Here is a 22,304-nt window from a genome sequence, read left to right on the forward strand (position 1 = left end):
TCGCTCATTGCTAACTGCAGTCTCCGTCAAAGGAAGGATAACCCCCTCAAGTGAACAAACACACGCACATGTTCACGCACACGCTTTATTTATTTGATTCTTCCCTCAACTCTTTTCTTCCTCTCCTACATTGGGGGCTAAGTGGCTTTATTTGTTCTTTCGCAGACTGATTTCAGGTTCACTGTTTAAAAGCAATTAAATGTGCGTTGCAGCTTGAGCGAGGCTCTGACAGTCTGGAGGGAGCACTGCACTAATCACACGCGGGACGTCTGTCTCATGTCGTCACAGGCCATTTGCTGGAGACGGATCGATTTACTCATGGAGTTTTAAAACATGCATCTAGCAAGGAAATAACAACCGACTTAGTGAAAACATTACAGCAACCAGCATGTAACTAGATAGATTTCCATTTTGTGTTCTTTTTTAATTCTCTACACTGGGTATTTAATCATAATGACATTATTATTTTAAGACTGATTTTGTGCCTCCACTTCCATCTTTTAATTTACTTTTTTTTTTTCAAATAAGAACATAAATTTCATTGTTGTTTTTATATCGACATACAAATACTTCACATGTACACCCATGCATCACTTCTGTCACCCTGTATCCAAAAGTTATGACTGCAACCTAAACACTAAAAAAGTTGTATCATCCCTTTAACAAAAGTAGAGATACAACATGCAACTACTACCCCCTTGTGGACAAAAGGAGAATTGATGTTAATGTATGAACTTTGAGCTTCAGCATGCACACATCTGAATACTGCAAGAAAAACTACCAGATGGTTCAATCCCAAAGCTTGTTTTAAATTGACCAAACCAGAGGCAAAAATATGCAGTTTATTATTCCATTTTCGCAACATTTTGGATTTGTGATCTCCTCAAATAAGAGTCCAATTGCAACCCCTCATTGCAGTTGTCAGGAGTATTACGACACACATTTTGACCAATATCTTCTCATAGACTTAATTTAACACATTTACATGGCCTGAAGCAAAGAATAAAAATCCAATAAATTACAAGATTTTAAATAAGAATGCAAAATTGTATTGCAGGACCTCACTGACGTAAGAAAGACAAGCAAATCCTTAAAATGGAGAAACTGGTTAGAAACCATGTTTGGATTTTGCTCAGCAAAAACGGCTTTAAAAATGCTATTAGCAAATTGATTAATAGTCTAAACTGTTTCTACTATAAAACAAGTAAAAATGGATGACAATATCACAGTCTGCATACTTTATTCTACCAGGCACTCAAGACAGAGGTGAAAATAACTGAATCACCATAGAATGCCAAACTGTGCTCAGAATACTTTACAGAGCACTAAATGCAGTGTTCTCCCCTTAATTCACATTTTATTTATAGGCCCTATGACCGGCTCAGGCATAAATTAACACAGGCCTGTCTGCATCCTCGTTAACAGTGAATCAGCACGGGCGGGAAAAGATCTCTGGAGGGGCAGTAGAGTGAAGGAGAGGAGAAACACAGCGAGGTCATTCTACCCAGGGTTAAAACCTCTGTCCCATCATTCTTGGTGAGGACAGATGAGACGAGGGTTAACAGGCCCAGGGGTCTCGTGAGGTGTAAACAGAGAGGGACAAGCAACAATGCCAGAGTACGTGACACCTCAAATCTCATAAACACATCACTTGAGACAAGTCGCACCCCGCGTACTTCATAATTAGTCGACGGCATGAAAAGAACCGTTCATGGGCCAACTTAAAAGTCTTTACCTGCAGGTCAACTAAAGTTCATGCTACCAATGCACAGACAAATCATACCTGTTCAGGATCCTCACTTAACACTAATGCAGCCATCTTAGAATATCAACCAAAAATAAAAATAAAAACAAATTTAAATGTTTCTATCAGAATTTGTAGCACACTTGGCCCAAAGTATTGTTGTATCTTCAGTAATTTATATATCAAATATTAAACTGTATCGGTCACTGACATACCACAGGCTCATTCGATTAATCCAGGTCCTTTTTCAGCACATTTACTTCAATAATACTGTAGATCCTTCCTTTACAGTTATTGATGCATCACCAAGCATCCGAGTTGATTTGTTCTGTTCAGATTTATCCAGCAACCACTGTTGTTTATAAACTTATTTGGAGGTGTAGATATCTATTTCTCTACACAGTACTTGCACTTTTATTTCAAATATCACTTTGCAGACCTAATGAAGACATTTTCAATTTGACATTGCACATTTTGAAATTCTGTTATTTTACTTCTGAAGCCATGTAAAGAAACGGTTTAAAAATATTAAATATATTGCTTTGAATTTCTGTTAATTTGGTGAATTTGTGTTTATTTTTCCCTCATTTTATTTAATAGTTGTGTGTAGTTTACTACAGCCACATGTAACCTTAATATAACACCACCAACAACAACAACAACAACAATAGTAAGTATATAATTGATAATAGTAATAATATTCAAGAAAAAAAAGGAGTATCAGAATCAGTACTGGTATCCGCAGGTGTCAGTGAATCTCTAAAAACTACATCAAAAATTTGAGAAAATATATTTTTTTAAATTATCCTTTGGCATTACTTAAGTAAAGATTTACACTGGATTATCATAATTTCTAAATATGAAAACAATCTGGACAAACTCTGGACTGAGGCCAAAAGACGTCCTTCAGTTTTTTATCAACTTGGTGAGTCAGCGCAGCAACAACACCAAGAATAAGAACATGAGGAAAGAGTTTTGTGGTTCTTATTGTTTGCAGATGTTAGCTTGTTCAGCTGAAGAAGAAAGAACAGACACCATAAAGAGACAGTCCACTCTAAAAATAATCCCTTTACAGTATTGCTTGTTTGAAGTCTTTTCTGTTGTTCACAATATAGGTCAGATAAAGGAAGCATGATATTTGAAGATCATATTTTCTTTCATTGAACATTTGGCGGCGAAACTGGCACTTCGATTCACAAACAAGCATTTGTGACTCAATGCATGTAGAGCATATAAATTACTTAAACCATTTTGTGTATGAAATAAGAACTGTATTAAAAATATACAAAATGTAAAGAGATGATAGTGATGACACAATTGTAACCAAGTTGTAAGCAATTATCTGTATTTTGTATTGTTCTCATTATAGATTGCAAATCATTCATGCAATGTCCTGCTTTCCCTGAACAGTCAAGTCACATCAATGCATAATTTATTCCACAAATAAACACACACACATGCACGCAAACACGCAGTCAAACACACGCACACGCACACACACACACACACACACACACACACACACACACACACACACACACACAGTCACAGAGCTGCACATGTAGAGCAGGCCAAGGTGTCACACAAGCTGCTTAGAAAGGGTAAATGATCACTCGCTGTCATTCATTATCACTAGCCATGAAAAGGCTAAAAACCAGTTACCTTCCACACCTGCAGAACCTCTGGCGACAGCAAGCTTTCAACTGGCTACTTCAGTTATTCAAAGTGTGTATCTGCAGTCTCACACTCCCCAAATATGACAGTACAAGTCGAATTATATCTTCAATATTTTTAGAAATACACATTTCTTACAATAGACATGCCGCTGTGACCACTTACTGTTGCCTAACCCTGACCAAAGATTTGATGTTGAGAGCCAACCTGTGCATATTAAGAATACACTAGAAAAGATTAGTGTTTTCAATTGTCGGGAAACTCTGACTGCCCTCTCCAACAAATACTGTCTGTGGCTGTCTTTACTTTGCCTTGCTGCCTAAGCAAACATGAATTGTCAGCGTGTCACCAGCATTGTTTTGCAATATTAACTCACAACATATGACAGGCGGTGTAACGGGTGAGTTTTGGAGTAAAGGTTAAAAGGCGAACAGCAGAGCACAGAAGCAAGAGGGTTGACTTCTTCTCACTTACTGATTACATAGTGTATCCTATCAGTCTGTTACCCAAGCCCAATTCAATAAAACAGATGCCATCAATTGTTTAGAGTTCTCAAATTTCAACTTCAGAAAAATAAATATTTATTTCAATCCATACTCCCCATGTCTTCACATTTTTAAGACATGTATTTGAAATATTGATAATAGATAGGTTATTTTAACATATTCATGCATAACTCAAAATATATTTTCCTCTTTAGAGGTGCACTAGATAGGTATCCAAAAGTGGTTGTTCTTAGCGCTCCAAGTGGCCGTTAACACATGAAGGCAGCATTCTGAGAGTCGCTCTCGCGGTCGTTTTAAGGATCCAAAACCCTGATTATAATACAGCAAGCAAGTTACCAAGCCTGTGACACAAGTCCAATATCCTGCCAGGACACTTTAATCAGCGGAAAATGTTATGTAAACCCACATTTTCAAGGAGGTTATTTCAAATTAAGTTATAGCCTTGGTATAGGCCTATGTTTAAGAAACAAATTAATACAATTATATATTATTTGAAAAATATTAAAATTCCCTATGCAAATATAAGGCCTGTAATAATAATATAAAATCCACTGTGAGGGTCAACATCAAAACCCCTTGCATTTACGAGAAAACAGCTTTTAGCTAGCTCAACACTTCGGTGACTATGAATGAAAGGGTTAATACCAATTAAAGCCTTTTATATATTTATAAATTAAATGCATTTTACAACTTTTTAAGGATCCAAAACCCTGATTAAAATACAGCAAGCTAATTACCAAGCCTGCGACACAAGTCTAGGCTATCCTGCCAGCCAGGCCACTATAATCAGCGCAAATCTCAAAACTAACACACGTCACAAATGCTGTTCTCTCATTATGCTAATGTGTAGCAAACATTCTGTCACTCAGCCTTTTCAAATAAGAAATAGGCTAACCTGACAATATTAAAAGCACAAACTCACCAGATAGAACGCAACATGTTATCAACTCGAAAGGAGAAAAACTCATTGTCAGGTGGGCACCAAGCCCCAACCTCAGCGATTTTTACCAGCATCCAATAAGGAAGTGGCCAAAATTGTAGTACTTTCCGGTGTCCACTGGGGGTGGAACCAAGACTGAGCAAATTTTCTTTGCAGTGTACATAGGCAAATAGACTGATAGACAGATTGATTGCATGAGAAGAGATTGTGTTTTGTTTTGGCTACTAGGTTTTTCTCATGTTATCAATGGTGGAGAGTATATAGCCTAGATTTACATTAGAGTAGGCCTAAAGACTATTTTCATTTTATGCAACGTTATAGCCTACATCTACTCCACAACAGGTCACTTCCCTTCCCTTCACACACTATTATTTAGCCTACAACCACAACCTCTCATTTCACATTTCACTTCTAGTTTAAAGGGGTAGTTCGGAATTTTGGACATAGAGCCTTATTCCCAAGTTAGCCTTGGTGTTCTTTATCATTGGAGACAGTTTTCAACACATTTCATTCAGTCCTTCTAGTTGCAGAGTTTGCTCGTGCTAGGCTAGCGCACAGCATTGTGGTCAACTAGTCTGCTACTAAAACTAAGTCTTACCCACTCCACAGTACACCCGAGGCAAATCAATTATAACACCAGACCATAGATGTAAATGTCTGTGTTGATAGAATAATGTTAGAAATAAAACCAACCTTGCATATTGCATTTTGAGGGGCTTGCTGTCTCTCAGCAGCAGCGTTATATTCCTGGTAGTAGGCTGCGGTAGCGGCGGACTGATATTACCTAGGTTACAGGCTCTATAATAGTTTGTTTATCTGCCGCTGTCATTACTACAGACGCAGAGTACAGTACACAAAGGAATTTTATTAGCCTATTCAATAAACAAGATATGGCCACATTTGGAGGACTTAGCGATGCGTCTGCTTTTGAAGACGATTATGAGTAATTTGTTGTATCCAACACTAATATCCACTAACGTTAACATCAATCTGTCAGTAGGCTAACATTATGAAATGGGCCAGCTTTATTAGCTAGTGTAGCCTACCAAAAGTTATTACCTGTTCATCAGTGGCTGTTTGTGCATCTGAAAAGATGGATGGCACCGCTTTCGTTTTCAGTGATTTATTGCTCTTTAGATTGCAGGGGTTTCTCGAAGTCGTCCAGTCTGAAATTATCGCTACAAATACTCCGTTTGCAAACAGTTTCTACCGGTGTTTTTATGTCCAAACCAGCAGCAACAAGCCACTGGGAATTGGTGGAAACTTTGTGGTGCCCATAGGGTTTATTTGTACAATTCCTAAATGCACACTGAACCACCGTGTTGCCTAGTCCTTCGTTTCCGCTTCTGTCCCACGCTGCTCTGTTTACTTTCTGCTGTAGTGATTTGGTTGCACAACTAGCCGGAGCAAAGTAAAATTCCGCTGCTGCTGAGAAAGTAGTCCCTCAAAATGCGATGATTCATGCGATGCGAGATTGGTTTTATTTCTAACATTATTCTATCAACACAGACATTTACATCGATAGTCTGGCGTTATAATTGATTTGCCTCGGGTGTACTGTGGAGTGGGTAAGACTGTTTTAGTAGCAGGCTAGTTGACCCCAATGCTGTGCGCTAGCCTAGCACGAGCAAACTCTGCAACTAGAAGGACTGAATGAAATGTGTTGAAAACTGTCTCCAATGATAAAGAACACCAAGGCTAACTTGGGAAAAAGGCCCTATGTCCAAAATTCTGAACTACCCCTTTAAGACTGGCGTACGCATGCGTATAAAGGCATGATTCTCTGACCGGTGGCGATTCCGTGAACACATCAACATGTGAAAAGACATGACAACTATCTTGGTAACACGCGCATACAGTGTTGCCAACTTAGCTTTTTTTCTGGTGTTATTGGTGACTTTTTCTCCAAAGCAAGTATCACTTTTAACTTTTCTCAACAAGCAGCGGGAGCCTGCGCGGCCCCTCCCCCGTCACAGAGCACTGACAGGCTGTTACACGCTCCCACCTTTCTGCTCCTCCCTCCTCTTGCTCCTCCACACTCTCTCTCTCTCAGGTGTCCTGAGGCCTGATTGGCGGCAGGTGCTCCTGCTCCTGTGGGGCTTAAAGGCGTGGCCTGTGCCGGTCTCTCGCTCTCTCTCTGACTGACTGGATGACGGCTCGGCTGCTGACCTGCTGCGGTTGCTTGTTGTTGCTTTAGTTTTATGGTTTAGTTATGGGGGGCTGCTAGGTGGTGTTATTTTACTTTAATCGTACTAGTTTAGAGGGGCCGGGGAATAGCTTAGTTGGAGGAAGACCTGGGCAATACTGCAGTCCAACTGTGGCTGCCCCAGGCTTCCTCCCGTTTACCCTTTTTTCTTTTGCAGCCTCCTGCTTGAGTTGAGTTGTGGGATTGTTTTAATAAATCACATTATTACGTTGATTCATGGTTTCATTATGGTTTATTTAATGTTTACTGGCCGGTTAACGAGCCTGGTATCGCCGGCCTCATGCAGCAGTCCCTCCCAGCTGCGGTCCGAGCTATGGGTCCGAGCAGGAGATACACACCTCTCCACTCGTGTCCCGTTAGCATGTAGGCCTATGATTACTGCTAGACAGGGCCGCCCAAGGGGTAGAAAGTGGGAAGGCTTTCTAGGGCCCAGCCACTTGAGGGGCCCATGGTCTTTGGAAGCCAAGAACCTAACGCTAAACTTTTTTTTCAGATTTTTAGATATTTATGTCAATATCTATTCAAAGTTGGGTGTTTACACAGAGCCGCGGCTCCGCTTACAGCCATTTAAAAAGCAGTAGAAAAGCAGAAATTTTCAAAATGTTTCAGATTGAGCACAGCGGAGTGTAGCCTAACTGTTTCAAATATAATCCATCCTATAAACCCTTTGTGTGCCAAATGGTGACAAGATTGGGTTTTGATATTAAACAGTTTTGTCTGGATTATATTTCCTGAGTTGTTCCTGCTCACAGAAAACACATGTAGTCCTACACATCCAACCGCAGACGCACTGCTGATGCGCGTCGGAGGCACGTCTGCAGCGACGCTCCCCTTTACCTCAGGAGGCTCGCCTATTTTTTTCTGAGAGCCGCGCGTCTCTCTCGGGTCTCTCTGCTTTAACTGATAGAGAAATACTCTTCATACCGGCAGCTTTCGCTGTAGTTTCACCATTTCCTGGTGTGTCCCTTTCAAAATAAAACTTCCAACAAGCGAAAATGTGGCAAAAAAATAAATAAAAAAAAAGGCAATGGGGCGCACGGATTACTGTCCAGACTCAATATTAGCCTCAATATAAATGATGCATAAATATCATATGCATCATAAATGACACGAAAGAACTTCATTTTTAATGGGAATTATCTATGAAAACTTTGTGTAGAAAGGTAGGGCTTTTAGAAGCAGCGCTGCAGCAGCAGCAGCTGCTGAGACGTTCCATGTGTGTCCGAGAAAAGTCCGAGAGACGCAGCAGTAAGGTAAGGCGATGCGCTCCAGAGATAGACTCAGGATGTGTGCAGAGGCCGTAAAGGCTTTGACATAAGTCTTCAGGTTGACACGACCAGCCATGTCTGACCAGTTTTTCAGAAACCTGGCCAATTGACCAACCAACCGGGTCATACCACAATGAAGCTGACGAGCAGCATCATCCTGTTATTATATAATATATAATTATTGCCGTCACCACCAAGGTCCTGCTTTCTGTATTGTTTCTAAAAATTAAAAATTAAAATAGACCTAAAAAAGTTCTTAATGCACAAAGAAGTTGGAAATAATTGAAGGAACAGATTTGAGTTCAAAGATTAAGAACTTTTTTTGTAATGATTTCAGTGCTTTTGCAGTGAGGAGAATGAACTAAGCCTAAATGTTGCAACCAAACATAGGCCAACTTTATAGTTTTGAGGGTAGGTTGGTTTGGTTATTCATGTAGAGAACCACCTTTTTTCATTTGTATGTGAAGAATTTGTTGTTGATGTTGTTTTTTAAGTGTTATTTATTTCAACAATACCACCAACAGATTTCAAATGATTTAATGTCATGTGCAGAAATGCAAAAAAGTGCAATATTTGGTGCAGTCAATTAGTGTGCATGTATCTTACCAGAAACTAGTAGCATAGAAAACGTGCAAATTGTGAAAAAACTGTTTGCTTTAGTGAATACTAAAGAAGAACAATGTCTCTGTGTAAACTGATTATTTTGTAGAGATCTGTTGATCTGTTAAACAATTGTGTGAGTGTAAGGGAATCAAAATAAATGCTGGGCTAAGTCAGAAATGTGCTGCTATTTTAAGATAATAATGAGCCCTCCCCCAACTGTCCCTGCAAGTCCCTGGTTGATAAGGTAGTTACTTAGTCTCTCTACAAATACATGTATGTGTTTATTGAGGGATGAGCGCACTCACACTCATTGTTGATAGGAGTAATGGGTAAGGGGGGCCCATTGACTGGAGGTTTTCAGGGGCCCAGCCATTTGTGTGGGCAGGCCTACTGCTAGACTTAACATTATCACGTTGGTTGTTTATGCGATTGTCACGTTCATAACACTAGAACCTCACCTATTCAAATATTACTGTATAAAACCTCTGTCTACAAATATGCAAATTAGGCGATGACGTCATCTGGTCACTTCTACCGACTTTTTGGACAGCCAATAGCTGCTTTCTTTACTGAAGAGTTGGCAACACTGCGCGCATACTCTTTGGCTGCATTTATCCAATTGTCGATTTCATATGCGCGTGCTCAACTAGCATACAGCCGCAAAGTATCTGAACCGTTTCCATGGGAGGGAGGGAAAAAAGGTGAAAAAAGCGGAGGACACGGGCAACTCAAATGTGTCAGATTTGCAGCTATGCTACATTACCTTAGCAGCGTGCATGCTATTATCTTCAAACTATTGCGTAAGCTGAACAAGTCGCTTCCAATCCAAACAGTAGAAGTGAAACAATTGTTGCGACTTACCGGCGGATCCACCGGCGATGATCTGATGAGAGGCTTCCCGGAGCATGCTCTGAGGCTTTTTGGTTGTCATTTTTTAAAGTGGTTCAAGGTTTTTCCTACCAAAGAACACATAAGGCATAACAACAAACGTCACAACTTTTCTGTCATTTTGGCTAAACGTGGTGGGTAGCGTACATCATGTCATAATACAGTAACAGTTGGCTATGCCTCCTCGCTGGTGACCACGCAGCCTACCTGTGCTTTCCCCCGGCTCTGCAGTGAGGTGTTTGTATCTCGTCCCGCCGGCTTCACTTCAGCTCGTGCAGCTGTAGAAACCTCAGCAGTTCTATCTCTCCCCCTCTCTCGCAGGCTAAGCTAGGCTAGGCTTATATGGAATCAATGACCAACCGCTTCACTGTGAGTTTACCCTCCCATTGCCTCAGCCATGTGAGTGATTGAATCTTGCAGATACAAAATAAATGGTTAAACCCCGCTCCCCCATGCAAGGAATCAATAGGACAAACAATGAGCACAAAGGTCTTTTTCTTTTTTGTCTTTTTTAAAAATAATTATAATATAAAATAGGCTATTTTTTATTAATCCGGTAGCCTATCTTTTCAGATGAGCCCTTTTTCAGAATAGAAATATATAGAGAAATACATTAAAACACCATAAAAATATAAGTATATAGTAGGCTAATATAAGAATAGGAAGTGTCTAAATGTGTACTATAGGCTGTAGGCTTAAACAATATTTATAGACAAATAATATGTAATATACAAAATATGTAAATCATGTATCAATTTTACAGTAATTAACAATGTAATACTTAAATAATATATTATTGCAGCATAAGTGTATAACAGTACATTTCAATTATTGCAAAGATGAATTATTGCACAAAAATATAGATTACAAATAATAATGGCTTAAAGCCGCTGACAGGGGGTGTCCATAAAGTGTAATTAATTAATGTCCATTTTAACCTGGGCTTTGACACTGTCAACACTGAATGTTTCCTATGGACCACAGTTTAAACGACCTTTCAATAATACAGTGGCTTGAAAAAGTATTCATACCCCTTGAACTTTTCCACATTTAGTCATGTTGTAACCACACACATACATTTATTTTATTGGGATGTCATGTGATAGACCAACACAAAGTGGCGCATAATTGTGAAGTGGAATGAAAATGAAATATGATTTACAATTTTTTTAATAAATAAAAAACTGAAAAGTGTGGCGTGCAAAAGTATTCAGCCCCCCTGTGTAAAAACGTTGTGGAACCACCTATCGCTGCAATTACAGCTCCAAGTCTATTGGGGTGTGTCTCTACCAGCTTTGTACATCTACAGACTGACATTTTTGCCCATTCATCTTTGCAAAATAGCTCAAGCTTCAGATTCAGCATCAGATTGGATGCAGAGTGTCTGTGAACAGCAATTTTCAAGTCTTTCAATACAGGGCAGAAAACCTGTTAGAGTCTGCAACAGACTTGAGAGTGGGGTGAAAGTTCAACTTACAACAGGACAACTACTCTAAACATACAGCCATATCTACAATGAAATGGTTTAGATCAAAGCATAGTCATGTGTTAGAATGGCCCAGTCAAAGTCCAGACCTAAATACAATTGAGAATATTGAGAAAGACTCGAAAATTGCTGTTCACAGACACTTTCCATCCAATCTGACGCTGAATCTGAAGCCCGAGCTATTTTGTAAAGAAGAATGGGTAAAAATGTTAGTCTGTAGATGTACAAAGCTGGTAGAGACAAACCCCAATAGACTTGGAGCTGTAATTGCAGCAAGAGGTGGTTCTACAACGTATTGACTCAGGGGGGCTGAATACTTTTGCACGCCACATTTTTCAGTTTTTTATTTATAAAAAAAATTGAAAGCCATGTTTTATTTTCATTCCACTTCACAATTATGCGCCACTTTGTGTTGTTCTATCACATGAAATCCCAATAAAATAAATGTACGTTTGTGGTTGTTACGTGACAAAATGTGGAAAAGTTCAATGGGTATGAATACTTTTTCAAGCCACTGTATGTGCAGTGTTGTCTGTACAATTTAGCCACTGTACCGTACATGAGTCCAAAGCTAGGGAAACTGGGATTATTCCCATGGCTCATCAGGTTCGACACTCCACCCAAAAAACAAAGTTTATGGAATGTGAACTGCCCTCAATTAAGGAATCGGTCAATTCTTCAGTCAATGAAGTGTCAGAAATAAGTGGGCAATGCTGTTTAAAAGTTCCCAGAGCAAAGATTACATTTTGTCTGACTGACAGTTATAAACCACAAAAAAGCGAGAAGAATGACTGAACTAATTACATGTCTGTCGTTCAGCTAATTGATTAATTGTTATTCCTCAAGACATTTCCCTCTGTAGAAACCTCTCAGGCAACCACATGTCAAGCCCACAGGTGGTAATCCAGTGTTTGACAACCTGGAGGGATATTCCTGGTATTTTACCAGGAGTATCCTTTTAAGAGAGGATCATAGGCTTGCTGAATAAATCCAAGCCACAGCAAATATCAACATGCAGTATTGGACATTTTGATATTCAATAGCACATGTTTATAACAGATTGTATAGAACAATTCAAACACCCAAATAATAAATGTTTATATAATTGTCCTTGAACGAAGGCTCTAGAAAAGTTCCAGGGTTTGCAGGTTAAGGTAAGCGATATATATATATATATATATATATATATATATATATATATATATATATATATATATATATATATATATATATATATATATATATATATACCGTATATACGAGGCCCCTTAAATAAACCAGAGCCCACCCCTTTCACCCCAGTTTACGAAATGTGAATGTGTTTTTTTTTGCTATTACAGACGCTTTAGATTCCCATTCCTTCAGTGGTCAGATGTTGTGTTGGATATAGTAGGAATAGTAGGAACGTCTCTTTTACAATAGGTTTACTGGCGTTGCCCAACAAGTGTAACCTTAAATCACGTCATTAAAACAGGCTGTGCTGCTTTGACATTTGACATCAGGAACTTGTTATTTGAAAGTGACGGTTCTGGAGTTTTTTTTTAGTTGTTTACAGGTTAGCCGAAACGCATCTTAAAAACAGGAATGGAAGCCATCAGTTGACAGGATGATTAAAAGGGCACATCATCTACTTTTAAACATTACAAGACGCTTTTTATGGAAGAGGAATAAGAGGTTAAATATGTTCAAGTTTGTCCAAATCAGAGAAGACAACATTCACTCACAAAGAGAAATACAGAAATTCAAGATTAACTTAAGATAGGATGATTATACAATACACCAATTAGTGAAATAATAATCAAATGTGGTTCAAGCAAAATTGACAAACTGCGGATCCACCTTCGTAAGGAATGCTGCTTTTTTTCTGTAGTGATAGAAGGTAACTAAGTACATTTACTTAATACTTTACTGAAATACAATGTTGTGATACTTATATACTTACTTGAGTTTCCATTTACCACCACTTCATTATACTCCACCACATTTTATGAGAGGAATGTTGTACTTTTTACTTTACTATTTTATTCTGATGTCTTACTTTTTTCAATGCATGATCCAAATGTAGGTTGTTGAGAGTTGGTGGTTCTGTTGACCATAGATAATGGCACATTTGGCACATTTCACTTGGGACCAACCAACCCACCCACATAATCAAGTGTGCCGTTCATCTCAGAAATACATGAGAATTACAAATGGGTCCTCATTGTTAAATTAAAGGAACAGACATTCCAATGGTATGCATGATATGAACCGGCCACACATAACCAAGATATGATTTACCAAACTAAAATTTCCAAACTTTTTTTGATGAGAGCATACAGACATAATCATAACAGAAAAACGACATGATTTACTAAACAGGTGAGTTTCATGCGGTCAGATGTGAAATATGGGACACACATGCACTCACACATGGGAAAATGACTTTGGAACATTTTCATGGTGCTATGTGTTAAACCTATGGGGTTTCCATGTGATCACGTGTCCATGTGGGGAAAGACATGGGGAAATTGTGTTTTGACACTGAAGGGGAAATCGTATTTTGAGACTGAAGGAGATACTTAGAAAAATTACTTTTTCACTTTTGAGAAGTACATTTTGAGATTGTGTTTTTACTATTTTGTAAAACAGTGAATGCATTGAGTACATTTGTCGACTGGTATTTCTGCTTTACCGTTGTGTTTTTTTCTCTATGAATCTGAATATCTTTAGGGTTTAGTTTGTTTGACCAAAAAAAAGGAATAACAGGATGTCGAACTGTCCCTTGAAAAAAATTGGTTTTAAACTGTGCACATACACAGTATTATAGGTAAATATTGTTTTTTAAATCTTGCCCCTTTCATAATTCATATTACATACTCAGTCAGCCAGTAAAATACTGCAAAGGGTTTACAGTAAGGCCAAAAACATGCATGTCTATCCAACAGCACTGGAATCTTTTTCTTTAAATTTCAATTTGATTTAAACTCGTATAAAGCCCAGTGCACTGTTGAAACACTGGAGAAGTTATTTTCTTTTTTTGATGAGCAATGAAGGCGTGCAGAAATTCAGCAGCGAGCCCCATAAAATGCATTTCATTTTGTGTAAGGAGCAGCTATGGAACAACAAGAGCCTCAGACAAGCTATAAAAATGTGGGATTTACAGCGTATAGTTGGCAGGAAAATGCCATTACCACTTTGACCCCCTTGGATAAGGAAAAGCAGAACAGCTTCCACCCCTTCAACCTCAACTCCAGTAAAACGTGCAGACTGGGCAAGGCTGTGTACAACCAGCACAGGGGCTAAGTATATAGTTTATGGACGTGTAGAATGAGAGAAGAAGTGTTTCTAGTAACAGTGTGTAGAAACAGTGCTGTTATTTTCCAATAGGAGATTTTGACTAAAATATGAATTTGGTTACTATTACATTAATCCCGTGTTTCATGAAGTGAGTATACTAACAGGCGCAATTTTTTTTTGTAAGAGAAAACCAATAAATAAAAAGAAAATAGGCGAAATAAATGACTGTTGAGTTCAAGAACAAGACATTATTTTGCAACTTTTAACATTCAAGGTAAAAAACTAAGCTGCAACTTAGGTTATCTGTAGTGGTCAAAATATTCTGAAACTAAACTATAAGATCAATTTAAGATGTAAGGGAACACACTAGGTCACAGGATTGTACCGTTTATGTCATTATCACACACACATACAGGCAACAAAGAGACATCATCTTTCTAACATCTTTATCACATAGTGAAGCTAAACCAAATATACTCTGCTCTTAACTTACTCTGATACGCAAAGAAAACTGTAGGTTTCCCAATGTAAATGTGACAGTTAAAGAAAACCTTTGCAACCTAAGCAAACATTTTTAAAAAACATTACAAAATAAATAACTACAGTGGTTTGATCCAAAACAGTTCAAGTCATTCAAATCATTTGGTAGATTTTTTCTTCTTCTTGTTGACACTTAAAACACCGAGTGACTCAATTCTGATTCTATGCTGCACGTTTTGAAGGTTTCAGAGAAATATGTTAGTAATGTTGCACTGCTTAATTTTCACAGCTGCATTATTCACACAGTTCATCACCGTTCGATATCTTTTTAATATCCTGTTGTCTTATTGTGTACCTCAGTAAAATCACATTAATCGCACATCTGGGCAATATTGTTCACATGCTTCACTTTTATGTGGCCATCTAAAAGGTAGCTAAATATTAACAATTGTGTTCAAAAGGAAAGAAAAAGGGATTACAAAAAAGTTCCTCAAATATGTCCTTAATTTGAGCAGTCCTACCACCTATTTTATAAGGAAAACCAAATAGAGTTGAAATTGTTCACTAATTAGTCGACTGAGGGAAGATTGATCTGCAACTATTTTGGTAACTGATCCATCCTTTAAATCCTTTTTAAAGCAAATTTGCAGTGATTCCAGCACTGCATCTGTCCATATTTGCTCTCTTATCTATATTTTCTATGATTATAAACTTATCATCTTTGGGTTTTGGCCACAAAAACAATATGTCAACATGAGGAACCTGGAAACCGTAAACCTGTCATAGACATATCAGATATGGATTTTATCAAATTAAAACAGCTATGAAACTGAATTATCTCATGCCATATCAGTCCCTTTCTTAATTGCACAGTACCTCTGTTAATGAATTCAAACTCTGTTGCGTTGTCAAGTAGGCGTGATCATTTGCGGGAAAAACACACCAAGTGACACACAACACCTTCTTCCAGACGATCACACTGCTGGTGGAAACAAGTCCTCACACCACTACTGCTTTGTTAGAAATAATTCCAGCGTCTAATTTTAACAAGTCATCGGCAGCCTTTACCTTGTATCTAAATAAAGCCGAGTTTAAACACTCTCTTTGTTGAAGAAATAAATAGTCTGACAAGACTTTTTCTAAATCTAAAACGTCATTTAAAAAAATAAAATAAAATAAAAATCTCCCAGTACCTGTTCTGTAAAAATAAGGAAAACCTCAACATGCAACCCAACACACAAAAAATTGGTAAGTGTTGTCGTCGAGCCTTCCTGAATAGCTACACAGTCTTTTGTTTTTGTTCTTGCACAGTTCACAGTAGTGTGGGGCCCTTGGTGGTGTAGTTCATGGAGGGGAAGTGGCGGCTGTCTCCGTCCCAGTGGCCACCGACGGGCTGGTGGTGTGAGGCGGGCGGGAGGCTGGGGTTCCAGTGGTTCATGTAGCTGGCCATGAGCAGAGTCAGCTCCAGGATCTGAGACACATTCAGGATTAATGGCTTTAACATGATGAAACGACTGGGTTTCATTTGATCACAGGGAGCCAGGGGGGGCCTCCGAGAAGACGTGAGAAAGAACCCAACTGGTCCCCAATCAAGAGTGAAGTGGATCTCATTAGCTTATAGTAATAGTAATACGAGTCAGTGTTAATGCTCCGTCGAGATCCTGTAAGTAATATAAGGGAAACGACCTGTTTTCTCCATTAGGTTTTGGTTTTGAGTGTATGTAAAAACAGGTGAATATGACTTAAGTCAAGGCCACTCTTCCGTGCTTTACCTTCAGAGCTATTCAATCCAGCTACCCACGTTCCCTTTATGCCTTACAGGTTAGATCAATTATACATCTTATAGATCAGTGGCTCCCAGACTTTTCCTGAAGGCATCTGAACTAAACGACCCCTTCATCAACCCCACCTGTCATGTTCCAGATGTGCACAGTGGATTCGATCAGTTATTTGACACTTTTTAACTATACGAAAGCGGATATTGTGGCAATATCTTTTTATTGTGTGAGCTGTCAAGGTTTAAATTGGTTTAGATCAGTTTGAATTTGTATCACTAGTGTAGAAACGATAGCCCTTTTAACCATTTATCCATTAGTTTGGGCTATTTTAAGAAATTATCCTGACTGTTAGTAATTATTTTAAAAATTATTTGTAATTTTTATGTTAACCATTCACTCATTATTTTTTAGTTATTTTTTTTGCTTGCAAACTAATTTTCACATAATCTTAATTCCACCAGGTTACAGCTGACTCATTACACTTACCTTGGGTTTAGCCATTGTAAAGAGCATCTTCTCCACGCTTTTCTTCCCGACCCCAGGCTCTCTCTGCTGGCTCGTGACCACCATGAAATCGTCACGGCAACCACCAAAGGTAATCACAGACTGGTAGGAGTGTGTGACAAGCGTGTGCTGAAAAAAAATTAAAAAAAGTATTGTCGGTGTGAAATGTGAAGTGACGTGGACATAAACAGGGAGCATGTTCAGAGCGTACTGCTGGTCCCAAAAATAGAGCAGGGAAATCGCTTTTTGGTTTCTGCTTTTTTGAAGGGCAAATTGAGTGTGGAGAAGCGTGACATAACTTCCAGCGACTTCATGGGATTTTTCACTTTGTTTTTGCACGAGCAAGGCCGACCGCCAGACCAAAAAAATGAAATGGATCAACATCGGCTGCTGATAATTACAGAGCTCAAACTAACATGGTTTGCATGTCGGAGCTGCCGTCTCTCAGGGTCAAGAATGTCATTTTATTTTCCTGTGGATTTCTGGTGCTTGAAAACACCCACAGAATAAAAATAATTTGTCAGATCATCAGACAACTGGGTCAACACATGTCTGCAGCTGTAGCACGGCAGGCTGAACAGTAGTGTAAAAAGAAACACTGAGGCAAAAGAAGAAAAGAGCAGATTTTCTACTTTCTGAAATGTTCTAAAACAAACAGTACAGTCTTTCCACAGTTTATGCAGAGGTAACTTAACATGTTAACTTCAGTCCAAATTTGAATAACTTTTACTTTACCTTATTATTTTAAAATTATGCAACTTTATACTTCCATTCCACTTCTCACACTAATGTGTTTTATGTATTTTAATCTTGCCCCTGTAAAGCACTTTGAATGGCCTTATGTTTGAATTGTGCTATATAAATAAACTTGCCTTGCCTTGCCTTGTGTTACTTTAACTTAAGTAAAAGGATTTGAGTATATCTTCAACATGTGTTTTTATAAAGCAACACAGGGCAGAGATAGTGTTGATAGAGGTGTTTGCTATTAACAGTTTAAAGCTCACCATTGTATAGTCCAGCACACACAATCCATCCTCATTGACTGCCAACCACACCTGGCTCTGCTCGACAGGAGAGGGGGGGACCGGCTGTGGACGAGAAGTAAACAAGAGGAGAGGTCATGTTACAGGTCTAATCCATTCTAGTCAACATTACGGCTTCTTCTTTGCGTCTGCTTCAAGGTCTCAAACTGGTCCAACCTGTGCTTGAAAAGCTTGACAGATTGTAGCGTTAAGGTTCGATACAAATTACTAACAGAAGACTTAAAAACAAGGGCTGAATAGAACAGACAAGAGCATGTATTTTTGGAACTATTTTTTCTTACCTTTGCACTAAATAGTTTGGCTCCAAACAGGGGCCATTTGCGAGCCACCGTTAAGTATATTCTCACGCACTCGGATGCACTGCACCCACGTAGCATAGACCACTTAGTGGCCAGACGCTCATTAAGATCCCTGAGAGGAGAGGAAAAGGGACACATAATTAAACAAGGACATTTTATGTGGCAGTTTATGTATCTGACGTAGATCCATTTCATAGATCAATTCATGACAAAGTGCCACCGATTTGTTTGTCAGACTCTGTGTTTGCAGCTGGCATGTTATTGCAAAATAGGACAAAATGTTCTGATGTTGGTGTATTTATTTAGACAACAGCAGCAGTTGTTTGGTTTACCTGAGCTGCTCTGAGCTGCAGTCTTGTTTGTAGCGTTTTGGGTAGAAGCGCTCTAAAGCCTGCAGGAGAATCAGCTGGGATTTAGGCTGAGGAGAGGCAGTCGAAGAGGAGGCAGCTGGTCTCTCCAAATCACCATGTTCAACCTGGAATTATAAAAACAGAAAGAAGAGAGAGACGATTTAAAAATACAGAAATACTTCATAATCAACACTATTTAAGATTGTAAGTCGGATCTTTACAGACCTGTGCCATGAGGACAGCCACCTCAAGAGCAAGCTCTTTGTTGACAGGGAAGTGGCCTTGCTGCACTTCATCATTCACCTGGTACGCCAGCAGGAGGCGCTCACGCTCTGTCTCACCTTTCACCTGAGATCTGAAAGACAGCCTGAATGTGCACAAATGAAGAAAAACGTTTAAATGAATATTGTTTTCCTGGTGGAGATTGGAATTATGCACACTTCATATGATTTCCAATATGCAAAATGTGTGTGAATGTGTGTGTGAGCTTGACCCAGATGTGACAATACAAAAAAATCCCACCTGCTCTTGTATGTAAGACGGACAATCCGTGTCCCCTCATTTTTCCCAGGATGCAGCTCTTTGAGTGCCTGCTCCCACTTGGAAATGACATCACAGATCTGTCCAAAGGGGATAAAAGTCAGTTTCCAATCAGTTCACCAGGAAGCTTTTATTTTATTTCTGGTTGAGTAAGACATCTTCAAATGTATTTTTAAACTGTATGAGCCAGACAGCATTGTAAACGTAGTCTATTCACTGTCTTTGGTGGGCTGGTTAAACATAAGGGAACAGTTTCAGCAACCATAATTTAAGCGATTTCATCATGATTGGCTGGGATTACAGAGGAAGGCTATGGTGTTCTGTAAAATGGCTACAATAAAAAAATCTAACATTTGGCAAAATAGTCTTTCACTACACACGACTGATCCTCATATTGGGTAAAATGAGACAAAGTATGTGAATAAATGCACCACAAAAGCCTCAGTGGTTTATAGAGGGTTCATGCTCGGTGACCCACACTCTTACCTTGGCAGAGGGCTGCAGGCAGTGCTCCAGGTCTCTGCCCGATGGATCATCAGTGAACAGGGCAAAGCCAGACAGCTGAGGCTTCCTCACAACAATCCTCTGGTTCAGCGTGTTGAGGAACTCTTCCACTGTGGTGGAGCCGTCAAAACCCACCACCTATGTGACAAAACACAGGACATATCCCATGATGAGAATCACCAGAAACCAAACCCAGCCTTTAACATTGGGTGGCATTGCCTCGGCATCAATTGATTCAGATCCTTCCAATCTGTGTACTGTTCACAAGCTATTACTTTATTTGCCTGCAGGTGGCAACATCACATCCACAGGTATAAAGTGATGCTGTTTAATTTCCTTCCCTCTAGGTAGAGCAGACTAGTATATCTCAAACATGAAACTGTTTATATATAAAACTGCTTTGCCTTTTCTGCTGCTAAAAGTGAGTGAGTGAGTCGCAATCTAATGCTCATGGTGATTTGCTTCTCCTAAGATATAAATACAGTTTAAGAAAGAGAGCAAGCCGGTCACCTCAAAGACAGTGACAGTGTATTGTACCTTTGTGACTTTGTGTTTACCTGGTAGGTGTTGTTCATAAAGTGGACTGGGATGCTGAATGGCAGTGAATGGTGGTAAGGGTTTCTCAGCAGGATGGAGACGATCTCCATGCGTGAAGGTTTGGCCTCTCGCTCTCCGTTCTGCAGTGTGCGCTCCACAGACCTCTGACAGTACACCGCATACTTCCCCACCTCACTCCTGTACGGAAACAAAACAGAGGGATAGAGATGTAAACAATGAGCTTAAAAAAGTTGATTTTCTCTCAGGTCAGTTTGGAGGTTTCGGCCACCTCACCTTGGGTCTGCATTGCGCTGCAGGTACTGTCTCAGGTACCAAAGGAAATGTTGTTGAGGGAGGAACAGAGCCACACACAGAGACAACAGCTGCCAGCACTGCAGGGAGAGGTGGTAAAAAGAGGAACACTTTCATTCACAGGATTACTGAAAATCCCTTTTTATGGAAACATATTTCATTAAAGTAGTTACAAAGAACTTTTAGTTGTTCTTGATTATAGCTGTGTTTTAACACCAGCACCTGCTGTCCTAAAGATCTTTACTATCGCGTGCTGGGCGGCGTGTTAAGGAAGCAACTTAAAGAGAGACTGCAAGATGCATCGCAATGAGGTAATGCATTTATATATGACTTTGTAAGATTATTAATGGTAATATATGACGATGGTGAACACAGGATATTCCAGTCTGCCTGCAGTAAATCGTTTGGTCTGAGTTTCCGGGAAATCGTACATGTGCAAAGGCATTAATAATAACTATTTAAAAATAGCTTTGTTTGGCTGGTCCCATTTGTTGTTCCAAGTAATGATCATCAATTGAAAAATGAGAAGTTCAGAGTAGGGGGTTTAGGGAAAAGCTTCTACAGCAATACTGTTTCACATTCTGGAGTTAAATGTCCTGTTTTTCTTTCATGTAGGTGGTTTTAGATTCAAAAGTAAAACATTTATTAATTTGTTCTCCTTTTAGTTTCCCCATATTGCCCCTCACATGCGTCTGCATTGTCTTCAGTGTGCACCAGGCTGACCTGAGTGAGAGAGTAGTTGTGTGGCGTCCGGCGGCTGGTCTGCTTGATGAGCTGACAGAACATTTCGTTCTGCAGCTCCGGGTGGGTCAGGCACACTTGCAAAGCATTCTGGGCCAGCGAGGTGTGGTAATCCACAGACGGAGACTCCACCAGCACGTTGATAAAGAGCTGACAGGACTGCAGAGAAGGGAAAAAAGACTTGATAATTCCACCCCATCACCAGCAGGTGGAGGCAAACACACACCAGCGACTGACATTTCATTTAGTGCTTCCTAAACTAACAACAATAATAAAACAGGTGAAGATAATATCCAGGTCAGAAAAGGAAAAACCACAACATAACTGCATGGCATGAGGTCAGTAAGAGTCTAAACTATGTCATTATGTTCTGATGTAACCTTTTGTTCACACATACTGGGACAGTTGAAGACAAAGAAACCGATTCATCAGTTTTCCCCCAGTCTTGTCAGATTCATTAATACTTCAAAGACAGAAGTAGAGCGTAGGCTTGAAAAGCGCGTCGGCTCCATTCATCATTCCGATTTTCTTTGTGTGTGTTTGGGGACATTTTCTTTTTTTTAAGGCTGGCTGGTCAAAGAGAGTGCCGACCCATTCAACTTTCAATCCTGTAGTGTAGTGA

At 39.4% G+C, this 22,304-nt stretch overlaps 2 protein-coding genes across 3 annotated transcripts in view; both read right to left on the reverse strand.

The window, feature by feature from the left end:
- The window catches only part of slc25a21 (solute carrier family 25 member 21), an 87,278-nt gene extending 77,102 nt beyond the window's left edge, over positions 1–10,176 (reverse strand). Inside the window, exons 1-2 of the mRNA XM_080041832.1 lie at positions 10,037–10,176; positions 9,803–9,897 (exon numbers count right to left, since the gene is read on the reverse strand). Coding sequence (XP_079897958.1) covers positions 9,803–9,872 — 70 coding nt within the window. The 5' untranslated portion in view covers positions 9,873–9,897; positions 10,037–10,176. The remainder of the gene's footprint in view (positions 1–9,802; positions 9,898–10,036) is intronic.
- Positions 10,177–14,965: 4,789 nt separating this feature from the next.
- plekhh1 (pleckstrin homology domain containing, family H (with MyTH4 domain) member 1) overlaps positions 14,966–22,304 on the reverse strand; it is a 31,374-nt gene continuing 24,035 nt past the window's right edge. For both annotated transcript variants that reach the window (XM_080042366.1, XM_080042365.1), the window contains 11 exons: positions 21,665–21,841; positions 20,924–21,021; positions 20,650–20,827; positions 20,075–20,230; positions 19,571–19,668; positions 19,274–19,415; positions 19,031–19,173; positions 18,681–18,810; positions 18,361–18,444; positions 17,339–17,485; positions 14,966–16,545 (listed from right to left, as the gene is read on the reverse strand). In XM_080042366.1, coding sequence (XP_079898492.1) covers positions 16,387–16,545; positions 17,339–17,485; positions 18,361–18,444; positions 18,681–18,810; positions 19,031–19,173; positions 19,274–19,415; positions 19,571–19,668; positions 20,075–20,230; positions 20,650–20,827; positions 20,924–21,021; positions 21,665–21,841 — 1,512 coding nt within the window. In that variant the 3' untranslated portion in view covers positions 14,966–16,386. The remainder of the gene's footprint in view (positions 16,546–17,338; positions 17,486–18,360; positions 18,445–18,680; positions 18,811–19,030; positions 19,174–19,273; positions 19,416–19,570; positions 19,669–20,074; positions 20,231–20,649; positions 20,828–20,923; positions 21,022–21,664; positions 21,842–22,304) is intronic.

This window comes from Ammodytes marinus (assembly GCF_949987685.1).
Source record: "Ammodytes marinus genome assembly, chromosome: 15".
In the NCBI taxonomy this organism is placed as follows: domain Eukaryota; kingdom Metazoa; phylum Chordata; class Actinopteri; order Uranoscopiformes; family Ammodytidae; genus Ammodytes; species Ammodytes marinus.